At 33.3% G+C, this 17,169-nt stretch overlaps 1 protein-coding gene across 2 annotated transcripts in view; it reads left to right on the top strand.

Moving 5' to 3' along the window:
• Window positions 1–17,169, top strand: part of EDIL3 (EGF like repeats and discoidin domains 3) — a 634,428-nt gene that overhangs the window by 411,442 nt on the left and 205,817 nt on the right. For both annotated transcript variants that reach the window (XM_051993052.1, XM_051993062.1), the window contains one exon: window positions 15,122–15,303. In XM_051993052.1, the coding sequence (XP_051849012.1) occupies window positions 15,122–15,303 (182 nt within the window). The remainder of the gene's footprint in view (window positions 1–15,121; window positions 15,304–17,169) is intronic.

Raw genomic sequence — 17,169 nt, 5'->3', positions numbered from 1 at the left:
CAGCTGGAGATAATTTGGAAGATCCCCAGAAAAGGTTTGTCTTGATCAAGCAGGCCAGCACAGGCAGGGAGGCAGACAACAGAGGCTAACACACTGAGCAGACTGGGGGTGGGGGCAGTCTCCTGGTAGAGAATTTGCAGAGAGGACTCTACTACAGGTTGGCTGCTCTGCTTTGGTTGCAAAGCAGTAGATTAGCAGAGAAGTTACACAAACAAAGGTAAAGTGTACTCCAAAAAAATGCCAGAATTTAACAGGACATGGCTACACCCAGCCAGCACTAGAAGTGATAGCACAGACCACAGTACAGCTGTGCATCCACATTCTGAAGCATGGGGCTTTTGCCCAAGACAGCCACACTTCGGCATGGCAGGGGGGTGGGGAGGCTCTGCCTGGGGCAGTAAAACTTCTGGCAGTGAGGCTGCTCTTTCCAAGGCAGAGACATTTCTACTGCGGGGCTCTTCCAAGGGCACTTCCACAGCTCAGCCACTCTTTGCAGCCTGTTTGCATGACAGGTATTGTCCATTTATCTATCCCTGTTCTGTAGAGAAGCTGGGAGCTTCCTTACCCTGAAATCAGATCTTAATGGCTTTAAAAAAATGAATAAAAAACCCAAGGGAACTCTAACCATGATAGCTTCTATCCAGAAAGAGAGCAGATTTTCAACACCAAGGAGACTAATAGCAGACAGTCTCCAGACAAAACCTCAAAGGGGTTGTAACATGGTCTCCATCACAAAAGGCTCTCCTAGAAGAAATTTTAAAAGATCTTAAAAGAGAGGTAGAAGAAAAATGTGTAAAAGAGAGAGAAGCTCTGCAAGAGTATGGAAAAGGCATATAACTCACTAAAAGAAAAATTTGATAAAGTGGAAAAAGAAAACAACTTCCTGAAATGTGAAATGGAAAAGGTAAAGAATTCCCAGGAAAGTAGGATTTGTGAATTGGAAAAAGAAAATAATTCAGTTAAAAAAAAAATTAGTGAAATGGAAAAAAATTCCATAGAGCAAAAGAATTCATTTATAAACCCAATTGGATATATTAAAAGAAGTTTAAAAAAAAAATAAAAGCTAATGCAGAAATTAACACATTAAAAATCACAACTGAACAAATACAAATGAATAATTCATTGAGACATCAAGAATCAATCAAGCAACCCCCCCCCAAAAAAAATGAAAAAAAAAATAGAAAACTGTTAAATTTTTACTTGGAAAAATAACAGACCTGGAAAATAGATCTCAGAGAGATAATCTGAAGATTATTGGACTTCCTGAAAATTATGATAAGAAAAAAGAGCCTAGACACTATGGTAAAATAGGCATTGAAAGAATTCATCAAACACCTTCTGAAAGAGACTCTAAAATAAAAACTCCAAGGAATATTGTGGCTACATTTCAGAACTGTCAGACTAAGGAAAAAATATTACAAGCAGCCAGAAAAAAAATTCAAATACCAAGGAGCCACAATCAGGATCACTTAGGATCTAGCTGCTTCCATCTTAAAGGATCAAAAGGCCTGGAATCTGATATTCTGAAAAGCAAAAGAACTTGGAATGCAGCCAAGAATAAACTACCCAGCTAAGCTGAGCATTTTCTTCCAGGGAAGAAGATGGACATTTAATGAAACAGGTGAATTCCATTTGTTTCTAATGAAAAAAAACAAAACAAAACAAAAAAATTTGAATTCCAACTATAGGACTCAAGAGAAGCAGAAAAAGGTAAAAATAATTCTTAAAAACTGTATTTCTGTTATGGACATACATGGAGAGTGCATGTATAATTTGATTTTACTGATATAGTATTAAAAATGGAAGTAGAAGTAGAAAGGGGATATTATCAGAAAAAGAGAAAAGAGGAGAGAAAAAGAGAGAAACTGTATCCCACGAAGAGGCAAAGGAAACCTATCACATCTGAGGGAATTTTGGGGGGGAACATTGTGTGAATCTTACTGTCATTAGATTTGGCTCAAAGAGAAAATAATAGACATATTTGTTTTACAAAGAAACTTCTCTCACCTAATTAAAAAGTAGGAGAGTAAAAGGAAAAAGAAAAAGAGTAGTAAGGGAAAGATATAAGAAAGGGGAAGGGACTCAAAGGAGGTGAGAGAGATTCTAAAGAGGGAGAGCTGCATGAGGCAAGTGGTACCCATGAGTTTAATATTGGGGAGGGAGGTAAAGGGGTAAAGAAAAAGAAAAGCATAATCTGGGGATAATAAGATAGCAGGAGATACAGAATTAGTAATTTTAACCTAAATGTGAATGGGACAAATTCTCCCATAAAGTGGAGACAGATAGAAGACTGGATCAAAAGCCAGAACTCTACAATATGTTGTTTACAGGAAACTCATTTAAAGCAGGGAGATACATACAGAATAAAGATAGAAAGCTGGAGCAGAATCAATTATGCTTCAGGTGAAGTCAAAAAAGCAGGGGTAGCCAGCCTTATCTCAGATCAAGCAAAAGCAAAAATTGATCTAATTAAAAGAGATAAGGAATGAAACTATATCTTGCTAAAGCATAGCATAGACAATGAAGCAATATCAATACTAAACATATATAGATGCTATACCAAATTGTATAGCATTTAACTTCCTAAAGGAGAAGTTAAGAGAGTTGCAAGAAGAAATAGACAGCAAAACTATAACAGTGGAATATTTCAACCTTGCACTCTCAGAATTTAGATAAATCAAACCACAAAACAAATAAGAAAGAAGTTGAAGAGGCAAATAGAATATTAGAAAAGTTAGGTATGATAGATCTTTAGAGAAAACTGTATGGAGACAGAAAGAAATACACTTTCTTCTCAGTAGTTCATGGAACCTATACAAAATTGACCATATATTAGGACATAAAGATCTCAAAATTAAATACAGAAAGGCAGAAATAGTAAATGGATTCTTTTCAGATCACAATGCAATAGAAACTACATTCAACAAAAAGCTAGGGGTAAATAGAACAAAAAAGTAATTGGAAACTAAATAATCTCAACCTAAAGAATAAATGGGTGAAATAGCAAATCATAGACACAATTAATATTTTCACCCAAGAGAATGACAATAATGAGACAACATACCAAAATTTGTGGGATGCTCCCAAAGCGGGAATAGGGAGAACTTTTATATCTTTAGAGGCTTACTTGAATAAAATAGAAAAAGAGACAATCAATGAATTGGGCTTGCAACTTAAAAAACTAGAAAAAGAGCAAATTAAAAACCCTTAATTAAATACTAAATTTGAAATTATTTTTTTTAAATAAATGCATATTTATTTATTTGTTTGTTTGTTTGTTTTTAAATAACTTTTTATTGATAGAACCCATGCCAGGGTAATTTTTTACAGCATTATCCCTTGCATTCACTTCTGTTCTGATTTCTCCCCTTCCTCTCTCCACTCCCTCTCCCAGATGGCAAGTAGTCCTTTACATGTTGAATAGGTTACAGGATATCCTAGATACAATATATGTGTGCAGAACTGAATAGTTTTCTTGTTGCACGGGGAAAATTGAATTCAGAAGGTATAAATAACCCGGGAAGAAAAACAAAAATGCAAGCAGTTTATATTCATTTCTCAGTGTTCTTTCTTTGGGTGTAGCTGCTTCTGTCCATCTTTGATCAATTGAAACTGAATTAGCTCTCTTTATCGAAGAGATCCACTTCCATCAGAATACATCCTCAAACAGTATCATTGTTGAGGTATATAATGATCTCCTGCTTCTGCTCATTTCACTTAGCATCATAAACTTGAAATTCTAACATTAAAAGGAGAAATTCATAAAATTGAAAGTACAAAAAAAGCTATTGAATTAATAAATAAAACTATGAGGTGGTTTTATGAAAAAAAATCAACAAAATAGATAAACCTTTGGTAAATCTGATTAGAAAAAGGAAAGAAGAAAATCAAACTGTTAGTCTTTAAAATGAAAAGGGAGAACTTTCTACCCATGAAGAAGAAATTAGAGCAATAATTAGGAGTTACTTTGCCCAACTTTTATGCCAATAAATTTGATAATCTAAGTGAAATGGATGGCTACCTTCAAAAACATAAGCTTCTTAGATCAATAGAGAAGGAAGTAAATTGCTTAAAGAGTCCCATTATAGAAAAAGAAATAAAGCAAGCTATTAATCTACTCTCTAAGAAAACATCCCCAACACCAGATGGATTTACATGTGAATTCTACCAAACATTTAAAGAACAATTGGCCCCAATGTTATATAAACTATTTTAAAAAATAAGGAATGAAGGACTCCTATCAACTTCCTTTTATGACACAGACATGGTATTGATACCTAAACCAGGTAGGTTGAAAACAGAGAAAGAAAATTATAGATAACTCTCCCTAATGAATATTGATGCTAAAATCCTAAATAAAATATTAGCAAAAAGATTACAAAAAATCATTGCCAGGATAAAGCATGACCAAGTAGAATTTATACCAATGGAATGCAGGGCTGGTTCAATATTAGGAAAACTATTAGCTTAATTGACTATATCAATAACTAAATTAACAAAAAAAAATGATCATCTGAATAGATGCAGAAAAAATATTTGATAAAATCCAACATCCATTCCTATTAAAAACACTACTGAGTATAGGAATCAATGGACTTGTCCTTAAAATAATCAGTAGCATCTATTTAAAACCACCAGTAAGCATCATATGTAATGGGGATAAACTGAAACCATTCCCAAAAGGATCAGGAGTGAAACAAGGTTGCCCACTATCAATCACCCTTACTATTAAATATTGTATAGAAATTCTAGCTTTGGCAATAAGAATTTAAAAAGAGATTAAAGGAATTAGAGTAGGCAATGAGGAAACCAAATTATCACTCCTTGCTGATGATATGATGGTAAACTTAGAGAACCCCAGAGATTCTATGAAAAAGCTATTAGAAATAATCCACATCTTTAGCAAAGTTGAAGGATATAAAATAAACTCACATAAGTCATCAGCATTCTTATATATCACTAACAAAAAGCAACAGTTAGAGTTACAAAGAGAAATTCCATTTAAAGTAACTACTGATATATAAAATATTTGGGAATCTATCTGCCAAGGGAAAATCAGAAACTTTATGAGCGAAACTACAAAACACTTCCCATACAAATTAAGTCTGATCTAACCAACTGGAAAAATATTAAATGCTCTTGGATAGGGTGAGCAAATATAATAAAGATGACAATACTACCTAAACTAATCTATTTGTTTAGCTTTATACCAGACTCCCAAAAAACTATTTTAATGACCTAGAAAAAATAACAACAAAGTTCAGATGGAAAAACAAAAGATCAAAAATTTCAAGGGAATTAGTGAAAAAAAAAATCAAATGCATGTGGCCTAGCTGTACCAGATCTAAAATTATATTATAAAGCAGCAGTTGCCAAAACCGTTTGGCATTGGCTAAGAAATAGATTAGTTGATCACTGGAATAGGTTAGGTTCAAAGGACAAAACAGTCAATAACTATAGCAATCTAGTGTTTGACAAACCCAGAGACCCCAGCTTTTGGGATAAGACAAAAATTGCTACAAAAATTGGAAACTAGTATGGCAGAAATCAGACATCGATCTACACTTAACACCGTACACCAAGATAAGGTCAATATGGGTTCATGACTTAGGCATAAAGAATGAGATTATAAATAAATTAGAAGAACATAGGATAATTTACCTCTCAGACCTGTGGGGGATGAAGGAATTTGTGACCAAAGAAGAACTACAGATCATTATTGACCACAAAATAAAAAATTTTGATCATATCAAATTGAAAACTTTTGTACAAACAAAACTAATGCAAACAAGATTAGAAGGGAAACAATAAACTGGGAAAACCTTTTTAGAGTCAAAAGTTCTGATAAAGGCCTCATTTCCAAAATATATAGAGAGTTGACTCTAATTCATAAGAAATCAAGCCATTCCCCAATTGATAAATGGTCAAACTATATGAACAGACAATTCTCAAAGAAATTGAAATTATTTCTAGCCATATGAAAAAATGCTCCAAGTCATTATTAATCAGAGAAATGTAAATTAAGACAACTCTGAGATACCACTACACACTTGTCAGTTTGGTTAGAATGACAGGGAAAGATAATGCAGAATGTTGGAGGGGATGTGGGGAAACTGGGGCACTGATACATTATTGGTGGAATTGTGAATACATCCAACCATCTGGAAAGCAATTTGGAACTATGTTCAAGAAGTTATCAAACTGTTCATACCCTTTGATCAAGCATTGGTACTACTGGGCTTATATCCCAAGGAGATCTTAAAAAAAGAAAGGAATCTCTATGTACAATAATGTTTGTGGCAGCCCTCTTTGTAGTGGCTAGAAACTGGAAATTGAGTGGATGCCCCTCAATTGAAGAATGGCTAAATAAATTGTGGTATATGAATGTTATGGAATATTATTGTTCTGTAAAAAAATGACCAGCAGGAAGATTTTAGAAAGGCCTGGAGAGACTTACATGAACTGATGGTGAGTGAAATAAGCAGGACCAGGAAATCATTATATACTGCAACATTAATACAATGTGATGTTCAATTCTGATGGATGGGGGTCCCTTCAACAATGATGAATCAAATCACTTCCATTTGTCCAATAATCAGTAGAACCAGGTACACCCAGTGAAAGAACTCTGGAAAATGAGTGTGAACCACTATATAGTATTTCCAATCCCTCTGTTTTTGTCTACTTGCATTTTTTTTTCCTTCTCAGGCTAATTTTACATTATTTCAAAGTCTGATCTTTCTTGTGCAGCAAAATAACTGTATGGATATGTATACATATATTGTATTTAACATATACTTTAACATATTTAACATGTATTGGTCTACTTCCATCTGGGGGAGGGGGTAGGGAGAAGGATAGGAAAAGTTGGAACAGAAAAGTTGCGAAGAAGGTTTCACAAGGGTCAATGTTGAAAAATTACCCATGCATATATTTTGTAAATAAAAAGCTGTAATTAAAATAAATAAATAAATATTTTGAAATCTTTCTTTCAAGCTAAATCTTTTTCCCCTTTCAAATCTACTTATTATGTGAAATAGATTTTTTTTCATTATCTATGATTAATGTTGTTTCCCAGATTCATCTAATTTTCTCTACCCTGATAAGTTCATTTTTCTTGTTGAAAATCAAGTCCCACTCAGCAGACCTTGAGCTTATAACATGGAAGTTTGATTAAAAATAAAAACTGGGTTGGATTGTATATGTTGGAGACAACAAAGCTTCTTGTTTGCATCAGAGTGTAAATCTACTAACTACTGATGAACATTGCAAAAAGGCAGATTCTGACTTGATGTAAGGAAAATCATCTTCATGACTGCGGCTGTCTACCAGTATAATGTCCTTGATCAGAAGAAGGCATTTTCCTATCAAGAGGGTATTCTAACAAAGGGTGGATCTTAGGTTGTTAGTTATATTGGAAAAGGAAGTTTAGACTATATGACATCTGAGGTTCCTTCCAATCTTCATATTCTGTGATGCTGTGTTGTATGTCATCATGCTAAGGGCTAAGGCAGAAAATGTGCTCAAACTGCTGCTAGAGGCTACTGTCATTGTTCTTCCTTAAATAATTTGTAGTTCTGCTCTTGAGTATAGACAGCTAACTTCCGTAGGTATTTGAAAGGTTGAAATAAATGAACTTTTACCTTACTAAGTACTCTAGACATACCCAGAAGACCCATTATTATGACTCAAAAATATTAGGAACATGGCATTATGCACAAGAAAGAATTTCTATTTTTAGGAAAATATCAGCATTAGAATTTCTTCAGTTTAACTTTTATTAAATTTGGAGACACAATATATGTTTATGTTTCTTTTTTAAAAAAGTCTAATGAGGAAAACCAAATGGCTTTCTTATTCAAGGACTTCAAAAGTGTTCTTGCCAAAGTGTTCACTATCTCTATTGAAATGATGCAATAGTTATTGCTTCTTACATTTTTTGGTCTTACAATTTGATCAAGTCAATGATTAAACAATTCACAGTTTTATAAGAAACATTTATTTGACTATTGTTACATTTCATAGGCAGCTAGATGCTATTATTGATAGAGTGCCAGGTGTAGAATCAAGAATATTTGAGTTCAACTATGGCTTCAGACATTTAATACCTGTGTGACCCTGGACAAGTCACTTTACTTTGTTTCCCTTAGTTCTTCATCTGCAAAATGAGCTCAAGAAGGATATAGCAAGTCATCATAATATCTTTTCCAAGAAAACACCCAATGGAGTCACAAACAGTCAGAAATTATTGAATAACAACAAAATAATTCATATTCCTACATTAGGTTATAAGCTTTCTAAACGTGGAAACTATATTGCTTTTCATCTTTGTATTCCCTATTCTGATCACAGTACTTTGCATGCAATAGGTAACCTTTTTTTTTTTTTCTTAAATAAAATTGTGACTTTATTTATTATTAGTATGTTTAAGACTTTTAAATTTTTATTATAATTTTTTATTATAATAACAAGGTTGATAATTTTCTTCAAGCATTTGTCCTCTGGTTATAAAGATATCTTTAGGATCAATCTCTTAAAGGCTTCAAAATTGGCAAAGCTTCTTAAACTGTGGGTCATAATCTCATATGAGGTAGCATACTGTATGTCGTGATTGTGAAATTATGATTTATTATCAGTAAATGTTTGATATGTGTAACTATTTCATATGCCTATATATCCAGGATCATGTCAAAATTTCTCAGACAAAAAGGGGTCACAAGTGGAAAAAATGTAATCCTTGATCTACAACATTTAACCCTTCTATGAATAGTTATTGTAATATGACTGTTCTCCTTTTTAAATTCTTTAATGTTATTCCTACTTCCTCATGTAGTACATACTATACAGCAGAGTCTGTGATGAAGTATTTCCACTGGTACTGAAATAAATTCAAGTGTTTGTTATAGTAATGTTAACATACCTTAAATGTCCTCAGTACCAACAGGGTTAATAAAGAATTTCTCCAGGCTCTATTAACTTCATGTTCTCTCCCTTGATTCTTAACCATTCATAAGATACTACTCATTAGGTCATTTTTCTATGTAATATTTTAGAAATAAGTTTCTATTTTACACTAGTGTGGCACTTTGCTATTATAGCTACAAGTTTACTAGGGATATACGTTTTTACTTGTTGAGGCAGTTTTTCAGTTTGTTTAGTCTTCTCATTGTGAAATTGTTATATAGTCTAAGCTTCCTTAGAAAATGCTAACGTATGTTGATGTCTCTTTGGGAATCCATTTCCCCATTATCAAAAGCTTATTTAAATATGTTGGGTTAGATTTAGATTAATCTTATGAGACACTTATCACTATTATTTCTTCCAGAAGGATAGTCCAATCCTCAATGAAAGTATGAAAAAATAAAAGAAAATTTTCACAAACAATATTTAACCATATCTCTAAAATCACACAGTTTGCTGAAAAAAATTGAAGAATACACAATATCATCCTATTTATGGTTTATCCACATAAAAAACACTGTATTCAGCAGAAGAAAATGTTGCCTTTAAAGCTCTATTCCAGTAATATGTCTTTATAGTAAATCATAAAAAAAGATTCTTTGAAGGAGATGTTTGTTTGCAGACCCTGTGAATATTAATACCATATGGACTATGGACTATAACAGATGGAAAGATATATTTGCTTAGGTGCTTGTCACCATCAAAATATGTATAGTGAAAACAGGGGAAGTATTCCATATTTTCCTGTTGATCAATAGCATTGTACTGATTAAATTTAACTCCAAGGAATTTCAGGGCTTCCTAAATCAAACTTTTAATCATGTAAAAGTTTCTTCTAATTATTAATACAGGAAAAACAAAATGGAAGAAGAATGCTAATTCTTCAGAAATGCATTTAAATGAAAAATTCACAACACTGGTTCTTTTTTCCTAGAAATTTTTTATTATTAACATATATCTTTTTATTATTTTTATCATTATTACTACTATTATTTTACATGTTAAATTATGTTAAATACAATATATGTAAACATATTTTCACAATTATCTTGCTGCATAAGAAAGATCAGATCAAAAAAGAGAAAATGAATAAGAAAACAAAATACAAATGAACAACAACAAAAAGAGTGAGAGTCTTATGTTATGATCTACATTCAATTTCTGCAGCCCTCTCTCTGGGTGTAGATGGCTCTCTTCTTCACAAGGTTATTGAAACTGGCCTCAATTATCTTATTTTTGGAAAGAGCCACATCCATCAGAATTGATCATCATATAACATTGTTGTTGCTATGTACAATGATCTCCTGGTTCTGCTCATTTCACTTACAATCAGTTCATGTAAGTCTCTCCAGGCTTCTCTAAAATCATCCTGTTAGTCTTTTCTTATAGAACAATAAGATTCCATGATATTCATGTTTCATACCTTATTCAACCATTCTCCAAATGATGGGCATCTACTCAGTTTGCAGTTTCTTGCCACTACAAAAAGAGCTGCCACAAACATTTTTGCACATGTAGATAGATCCTTTTCCCTCCTTTAAGATCTCTTTGGGATGTAGGCCCAGTGGAAACACAGCACAGCATTGGTTCTTAAGACAATATATAGACATCTTTACCCTTTAACACTGTATAAGTTGAGCAGATACTGTAGATAGATAATAATCTAGTGTCTTAATCAAATAGAAGGAAGACCAGGGCCTAACTTGCTTTTGGAAAATTATGATATATGATAATCCATGGGGGTATGGTTAAACAAGGTGTCATGTGCTACTTTGGGAAGTGTGCCTGACACCTGCTCCTTTAAACTCGATATAAGCTAAAAAGGCATACTCACTGGATTGCAGAAACTTGCATGTATAGGTCTAATAAAAATTAACAGTAAAGCTAGGACCAAACCTTTGTGCTTGTGAGACTGATTTTTATTGGAATGTAAGCGGCCGCCACACGAACCCGGCTAGCAGTCTCTCTCTGCCTCTCTCCCCCCCCCCTCCACTCACTCACTCACATCATTTCCTATACAATACATCAGAACTTGCACAAAGAGTGGGGGGAGCCATTCTTTCTCCAAGCATATATTAATAGAATATGGTCCAATTACTATTTAGCCTCTTGTGCTTGGGACCTCAGTGCATCAACTCGAGCTTCAGCCCATTACATTTTAGTACCTATTTCTCCAGGATATTTAATTACCATACTAAAGGCCTATCATCTGGTTTTGGGGTTTGACAGAAGCGATAAAATTTAGTAAAGGGGGTAGTGGGTTTTAGTGGTAAAAAAAAACTGTTATAAATTATTATAAATTATTATTAGCTTACAGTTACACTTACACGTCTACACATCTACATGCTTGTATGCTTGTACTCACACCTGGGTGGATGATTGGTTACAGATTGTGTGGGGGAAGAGGGAGGGAAAAGGGGAATATAAATGCATAGTCTATTGAAGTTAATAATAATATAATACTATGTCTAACAATCATTGATTAATTATGTCTATAAAATAATTGATTGTAATTATTTAGCTTAAGATCTAAACATGATATGTTATAATTGATTCTAAATAAAATTAGGTCTAATCATCATTCATTGAATAACACCATTTGGAAATAAACGTGTGTGCTGCGATCACCCTCAGTTAATGTCAGGTTGAAATGTTATTGGATCTTGTTATGTAAGTCTGCTATTTTAATGGCATCCCCCAGGCTCCCGCCTTGTTGATACACCACCCCCCAAATTAAAAACTACCTAATGCTGTTGTAATCACTGGAGATGCCACGATTATGAGGCCAAACTGTACCAACACCATTACAAATGCCTTGACGAAAAGCATGGGTGAGCTGAAATAGGAATGAATGGGACTGAAGCAGCAACCAGTAGCCAGTCAGAGGAACTAAGGTTCATGCGCAAATTATGGGCTTGCTCTGAAGGATCGTGTATCTTCAGCTGGCCGGTTGCTGATCTCTCATGAGTGGAGGATAAAGGTATTCTTAAAGGTGATGATCTGCTAGAGGAAATAGCTTTGTTGATCTATATTCATGGATGTAATGTCTATATACGCCAACATAATGTCTTATGTAATATATACATATTATGTATTATGTACCATCTCATATAGTACATATAGTGCATTGCTTTTAGTGAATCTAGACTTTCGCTCTGAAGTAACAACCTATTTTTTGAATATCAAGTTTCATCCAGTAATATTCTATGGCTATAACTCATAAAAATCCAGGGTGACTAAAGAATTATAAAATTGTATTTCACCTAAAAACATAAAAAGGCACATATTGGGCATGAATAAGTCCTAATCTATTTTCAGTGAAGAACTGCAAAGGAGAAGTAGCATAAATGATATCAATAGATATCACTAGAGAGAAGTTTAAGTAGGAAACAAGGTGAGCTTACATGCTTTCATCAAACCTATGAACTGCCAGCTGATCCAAAGGACGCTAGTGGATTGTGTTGACAATACTATGAAGGATTAAGAGTATGTGTGTGCATGTGTATCTTTGTGTGTGTCTGTGTCTGTGCGTAGGATTAAAAGTGACGTAAAATGAATGAATGGATAGTTTGAACTCTGCACTGTTGAAAAGAATGTTCATATCTTTGAAGTCACAGAACTATCAAAATATCGATCAAATTATCATCAATATCTATGTCATTCCATTTTAAGTATGTTTTTGAAAGGCCACAAAACAAACATTGATAGCACTATACTCATTGAGACTAAGGAAAAAAGCATATATTCAAAATTATTGTGTTTCTTTCATGAATGGAAACAAATTAGTTCCAATAAGAAAAAAAAATTTCTCTAATGATAATGGTCTATGTGGTGGTCCCATGCTAGCACTTTTGAACACAATTATTTTGGCTTTATATTTGCCAATAGTCGTTATAGTCTGAAAAAGGTTCATCATTGATATTAACTCAAAATTTCTCAATAATTGTCAATGATCATCTTAAATTGCAAGGATAGCTTATAACAGTGATAATAAAATACTCTCCTAGAAGCTCCACTTTCTTGTATTAAACATGAGATTCAAGTTAGTAAATAATTTTTGTTGTCTATGGAAATAGTAATGGAAAAATTTAATTTGCTCAGAATTTATTTCTTCATGAAAAAGGAAAAATAGGCAGTACTTTTCCTCGTCACTTATCTTTAATTCAGGTATCTTCTAAGCTTGTTTTCTTTCATTTATATTGCTTAAAAAGGAAAACCTAACTGCTACTCTGAAATTTCACTTTAAAATTAAGAATTTTAAGTATATTGTTTGTTATAATACCTTGACTATTTAAAGTGATATTTTGCCATTCATAACTATTTTAGGAAATTAAAAATCTGAGTTAAAACTGTTTGCTTTCAAGAAACTGAGAATGTATTTTTGACCAATAGGAATGTTCACTTAGTATTCCAAATGTTTATGGTAAATTTTTGGATTATTTATCTTGATCAAATTTCTAAATCATAAATTTAAGGAGAAATAAATTAGGAAATAGAGGAATTTGTAAATTGTTGCCTGATCAAAGTGAAAGAACAATACTTTTTGTTTTCCTCCCAAAGATCTGAGTATAGAAGGAGCCACAGATGTTCAATAGGATATCTAATTTGGAGGGGTGTATATATTTCCTTTATTGATGTTGCATGGTTTATTTGTCACACATATCACACATCAAAATTTAAGAAAAACAAAAAGAGAATAAGTGACTTGATATAGGTTCTTGAATTTTTTTTGCCTAGAAAGTATTTAGCAATTTTATCAATCCAATAAAATTTTAGATTGCAAATATTTTTAGAAATGAGGGATGTTTGTTTTCACATGGTAAAAATGCCTGCTAACTAAAAATTCTAAAGTATCATGGCAATAAACAAACAACAAGTATTTCTTGACCCCGTTTTGTGGATAACATTTGCCACAAGAGAGGCAAGGTGGTGCAGTGGAAAGAGTACCAAGTTTGGGGTGAAAAGATCTGAGTTCAAATCCTAGTTCTGCCACTTACTAGGTGTGTGATATTTACCAATTTTCAGTAATCTACAGAAACTATGTGTCTCTTTTTCATCACATGTAAAATGAAGTTACTAAGTGGTCTTTTAGAGACCTTTGTTATCTAAATCTGTGACCAAGTAGTTAAAAAAAAAAAAACCATGAATACAGCTATTCTATCATCAGGTATAACAGTCATCCAAGAAACTATAAGATTAATTCTCTGCCCTTAACATTTTTACAGTATGGAATGAAAGGAACAGGGTTCACTATATTGCTTCTATTACTTATTCTCATGTATCACCATAAAACAAATCACCTTAGAGATCTTCTGGGCCTTAGTTTCCTCATTCATAAAATAGGGGACAAGGAGAGGAAAGTTGTAGTCTGTGGTCTCTGAAATGTCTTCTAACTTTATAGCCTTGAACCTGTAACATGTCAGAAAGGTGATCCAGTCAATAAATGCTATAAGTTGCAGAAGGAGAGACTGTCAGGATCTGGAGTACTAATTTACAGGAATCTTCAAGGATTTAAGAAGCCTTGTGGTTAGGATGAAACATTTAATGACTCCCTTCACTCAGAAAATATAAATCTGATCATGTCATACGCATATGCCTACTCAAAAAATTAGGAAAAAAAAATCCTCTGGAGGCTTAAAATGCCCTATTTGGCATTCAAACTCTTTGTAACCTAAACCTGTCCTACCTTGCCAATCTTCTTATACCTTGTTCCCCAAAATATACTCTTGAAGCCAGTTACACTTATTTCTTAATTTTTCCATGATTAAGACATGCTATTATTTAACTATAGTGTTCTCTCTAGCTGCCCTGCCCCCACCACTAGATGGTATTCCTTCTCTGCTTTGAACAATGACTTCTCTAGTTTCCTAAACTTCAACTAAAATCCTGTCCTTGATAGGAATCTTAATTCCTTCCCTTTATTAAATTATTTCCTAATTAGCTGCATGTAGTTTGCTTTTTTTTTTTTTCATATTGTTCCTCCCCATTATATCTTAAACACCTTGTGAAACTCTCTTTTGCTTTCTTTTATATCCACAGCATTTAGCACAGTGGGTAGTCAACAGTGTGTGCTTAATCAATGTTTATCAATTGCTTATTAATGTGAGAATAAAGTTTTATTTAAGAATAGCTCACCTGTTCCCTTGGCTTTTATTTCTAGAATGCTCTGGTCCCTTGGGGATTGAAGGAGGTATCATATCGAACCAGCAAATCACAGCTTCATCAACCCATCGAGCACTTTTTGGGCTGCAAAAATGGTACCCTTACTATGCACGACTTAACAAGAAGGGGCTTGTAAATGCCTGGACTGCCGCAGAAAATGACAGGTGGCCATGGATTCAGGTAACAGATGGAATTGGGGAAAGAAAGAAATAAACACTGCAAAAACCAATTGGCAAAGTAATTTTGGAATCATGAAGACAAGTGATAAGCTAATAGAATGACTTTTATTCACTGTCATAAACAAAAGGGGAATACTTAGTTTGGAGGTGACATTTACTTTAACCTTTCTAACATAAAGATATTATTTGAATGTGTCAAGTTACCTTCTGTAGCAAATTTCTGTTGAAGGCATTTAAAGACATTAGAACCTTCAATGCTTAGAAATCAGGTTATTGAAGACATATCATCACAAAAATTGCTTTTTTATCCAAGTCATTCATTAGTGTTTATTAGTGCCATGTTAACATTTAGCATTGATATTTGGTGTTGGACAATTTCTGACAATTCAAAAGAATACAGATTATCTGTATTCCTTCTTTTTCTTTGAAGCAGTATAATATGCAAAAAAGAAATTATGTGATATGTTATCAAGCCCATAATCTGAATCCATGCAGAAATTCTGTTTAAATAGCTAATATTTCATCTGTGGTGTTTCTTTTATTCTCACATGAGAACAACTATGGTACATAAAAGTGGGGGCAATTTGCTAAAAGTGGCACACTTTGTCATCATTCCAGCACTGTATTTCTTGATCTTTATTTGAGACTCATAAGCAGGTAGTTGGGGTAAAAGATACACCACCAAACATAGAATTAAAATTGTAACTATTAATAATAATGGCAGATAGGTGATATAGTGGATAGAATGCTGGGCATGGGGTCAGGAAGACTCATCTTCCTGAGTTTAAATTTGGCTTCAGAAACTGTGAGCAAGTCATTTAACTTTGTTTGCTTCAGATCTTCATCTATAATATGAGATATAGAAGGAAATGGCAAATCACTCTAATATCTTTGTCAAGAAAAAACTATATGTGTAATGAAGAATTGACATGAATAAAACAACTTGTTTGTTTTGTTAGTTAAAATATAACAGTTTCTTCTGTGAGAAATCGTGAGTAAGATTGTTGGACTCATTAGATGAGATTTCATGTTTGTGGAATGAACACAGAAGAAAATGCATAGTACATTTATCTCTTCCACATTGAGGGGCTTAGGAGAGGGGTGCCCTTGTGATCTGAAAAGACTACATAAATTTTTTCAGTCCTTCCTTCACATCAGAGAATAAAGTAACTCAATAACAACAACAACAAACATAATAATAATGATAATTAACAATTACATAATGCTTACTACGTATGATAGGTACAATTAAGTGCTCTATAAACATTATCTCAATTGATCCTTAACAACAACCCTGATAGATTAATATTATCCCCATTTTGCAGATAAAGAGACTGAAGCAAACAGAGGGTAAGTGACTTGATTGGGGTCAAATAGATAGTGTTTAAAATCAAATTTGAACTCACAACTTCCTGATTTCAAGTAAGACCTGGTTTTTAAGCTCAGGTCTCCCACTTTCCTAGCTGTGTACAGTTTTTAACCTAAGCAAGATTGCTCTTCTCTTTAAAATGACAATGATGGTTCATTACATAGGATTTAGAACTGCAAGAGAGTTTGAGAATCATTTAGTCTTTCTCCTTTATTTTAAAAATCAAGAAACTGAGATCCTGAGAGATGAAGTGATTTTCTAACTTGGGTCTTCTTTCTTAGCATTGCCATGCTGCCTCCTACCCCATAGAGTTTTGTGAAAATCAAATGAAATAATAATATAGAAAAATGAGCTCTTTCCCAGAACTGTGCTATACAAATGTGAGCTATTATTGATGTTGTCAATTAAATTGTATTATCCCTATATACTTTGACCCTCTGTTAGTTTTTCTCCATAGACTTTTAAAAGTCTTGTATAGATAATATCGAGTTGTTACTG

The sequence above is a fragment of the Antechinus flavipes genome, chromosome 1, assembly GCF_016432865.1.
Source record: "Antechinus flavipes isolate AdamAnt ecotype Samford, QLD, Australia chromosome 1, AdamAnt_v2, whole genome shotgun sequence".
Taxonomy (NCBI): Eukaryota; Metazoa; Chordata; class Mammalia; order Dasyuromorphia; family Dasyuridae; genus Antechinus; species Antechinus flavipes.
The sequence above is the reverse complement of the archived record's forward strand: the minus strand, read 5'-3'. Positions and strand labels throughout refer to the sequence as shown.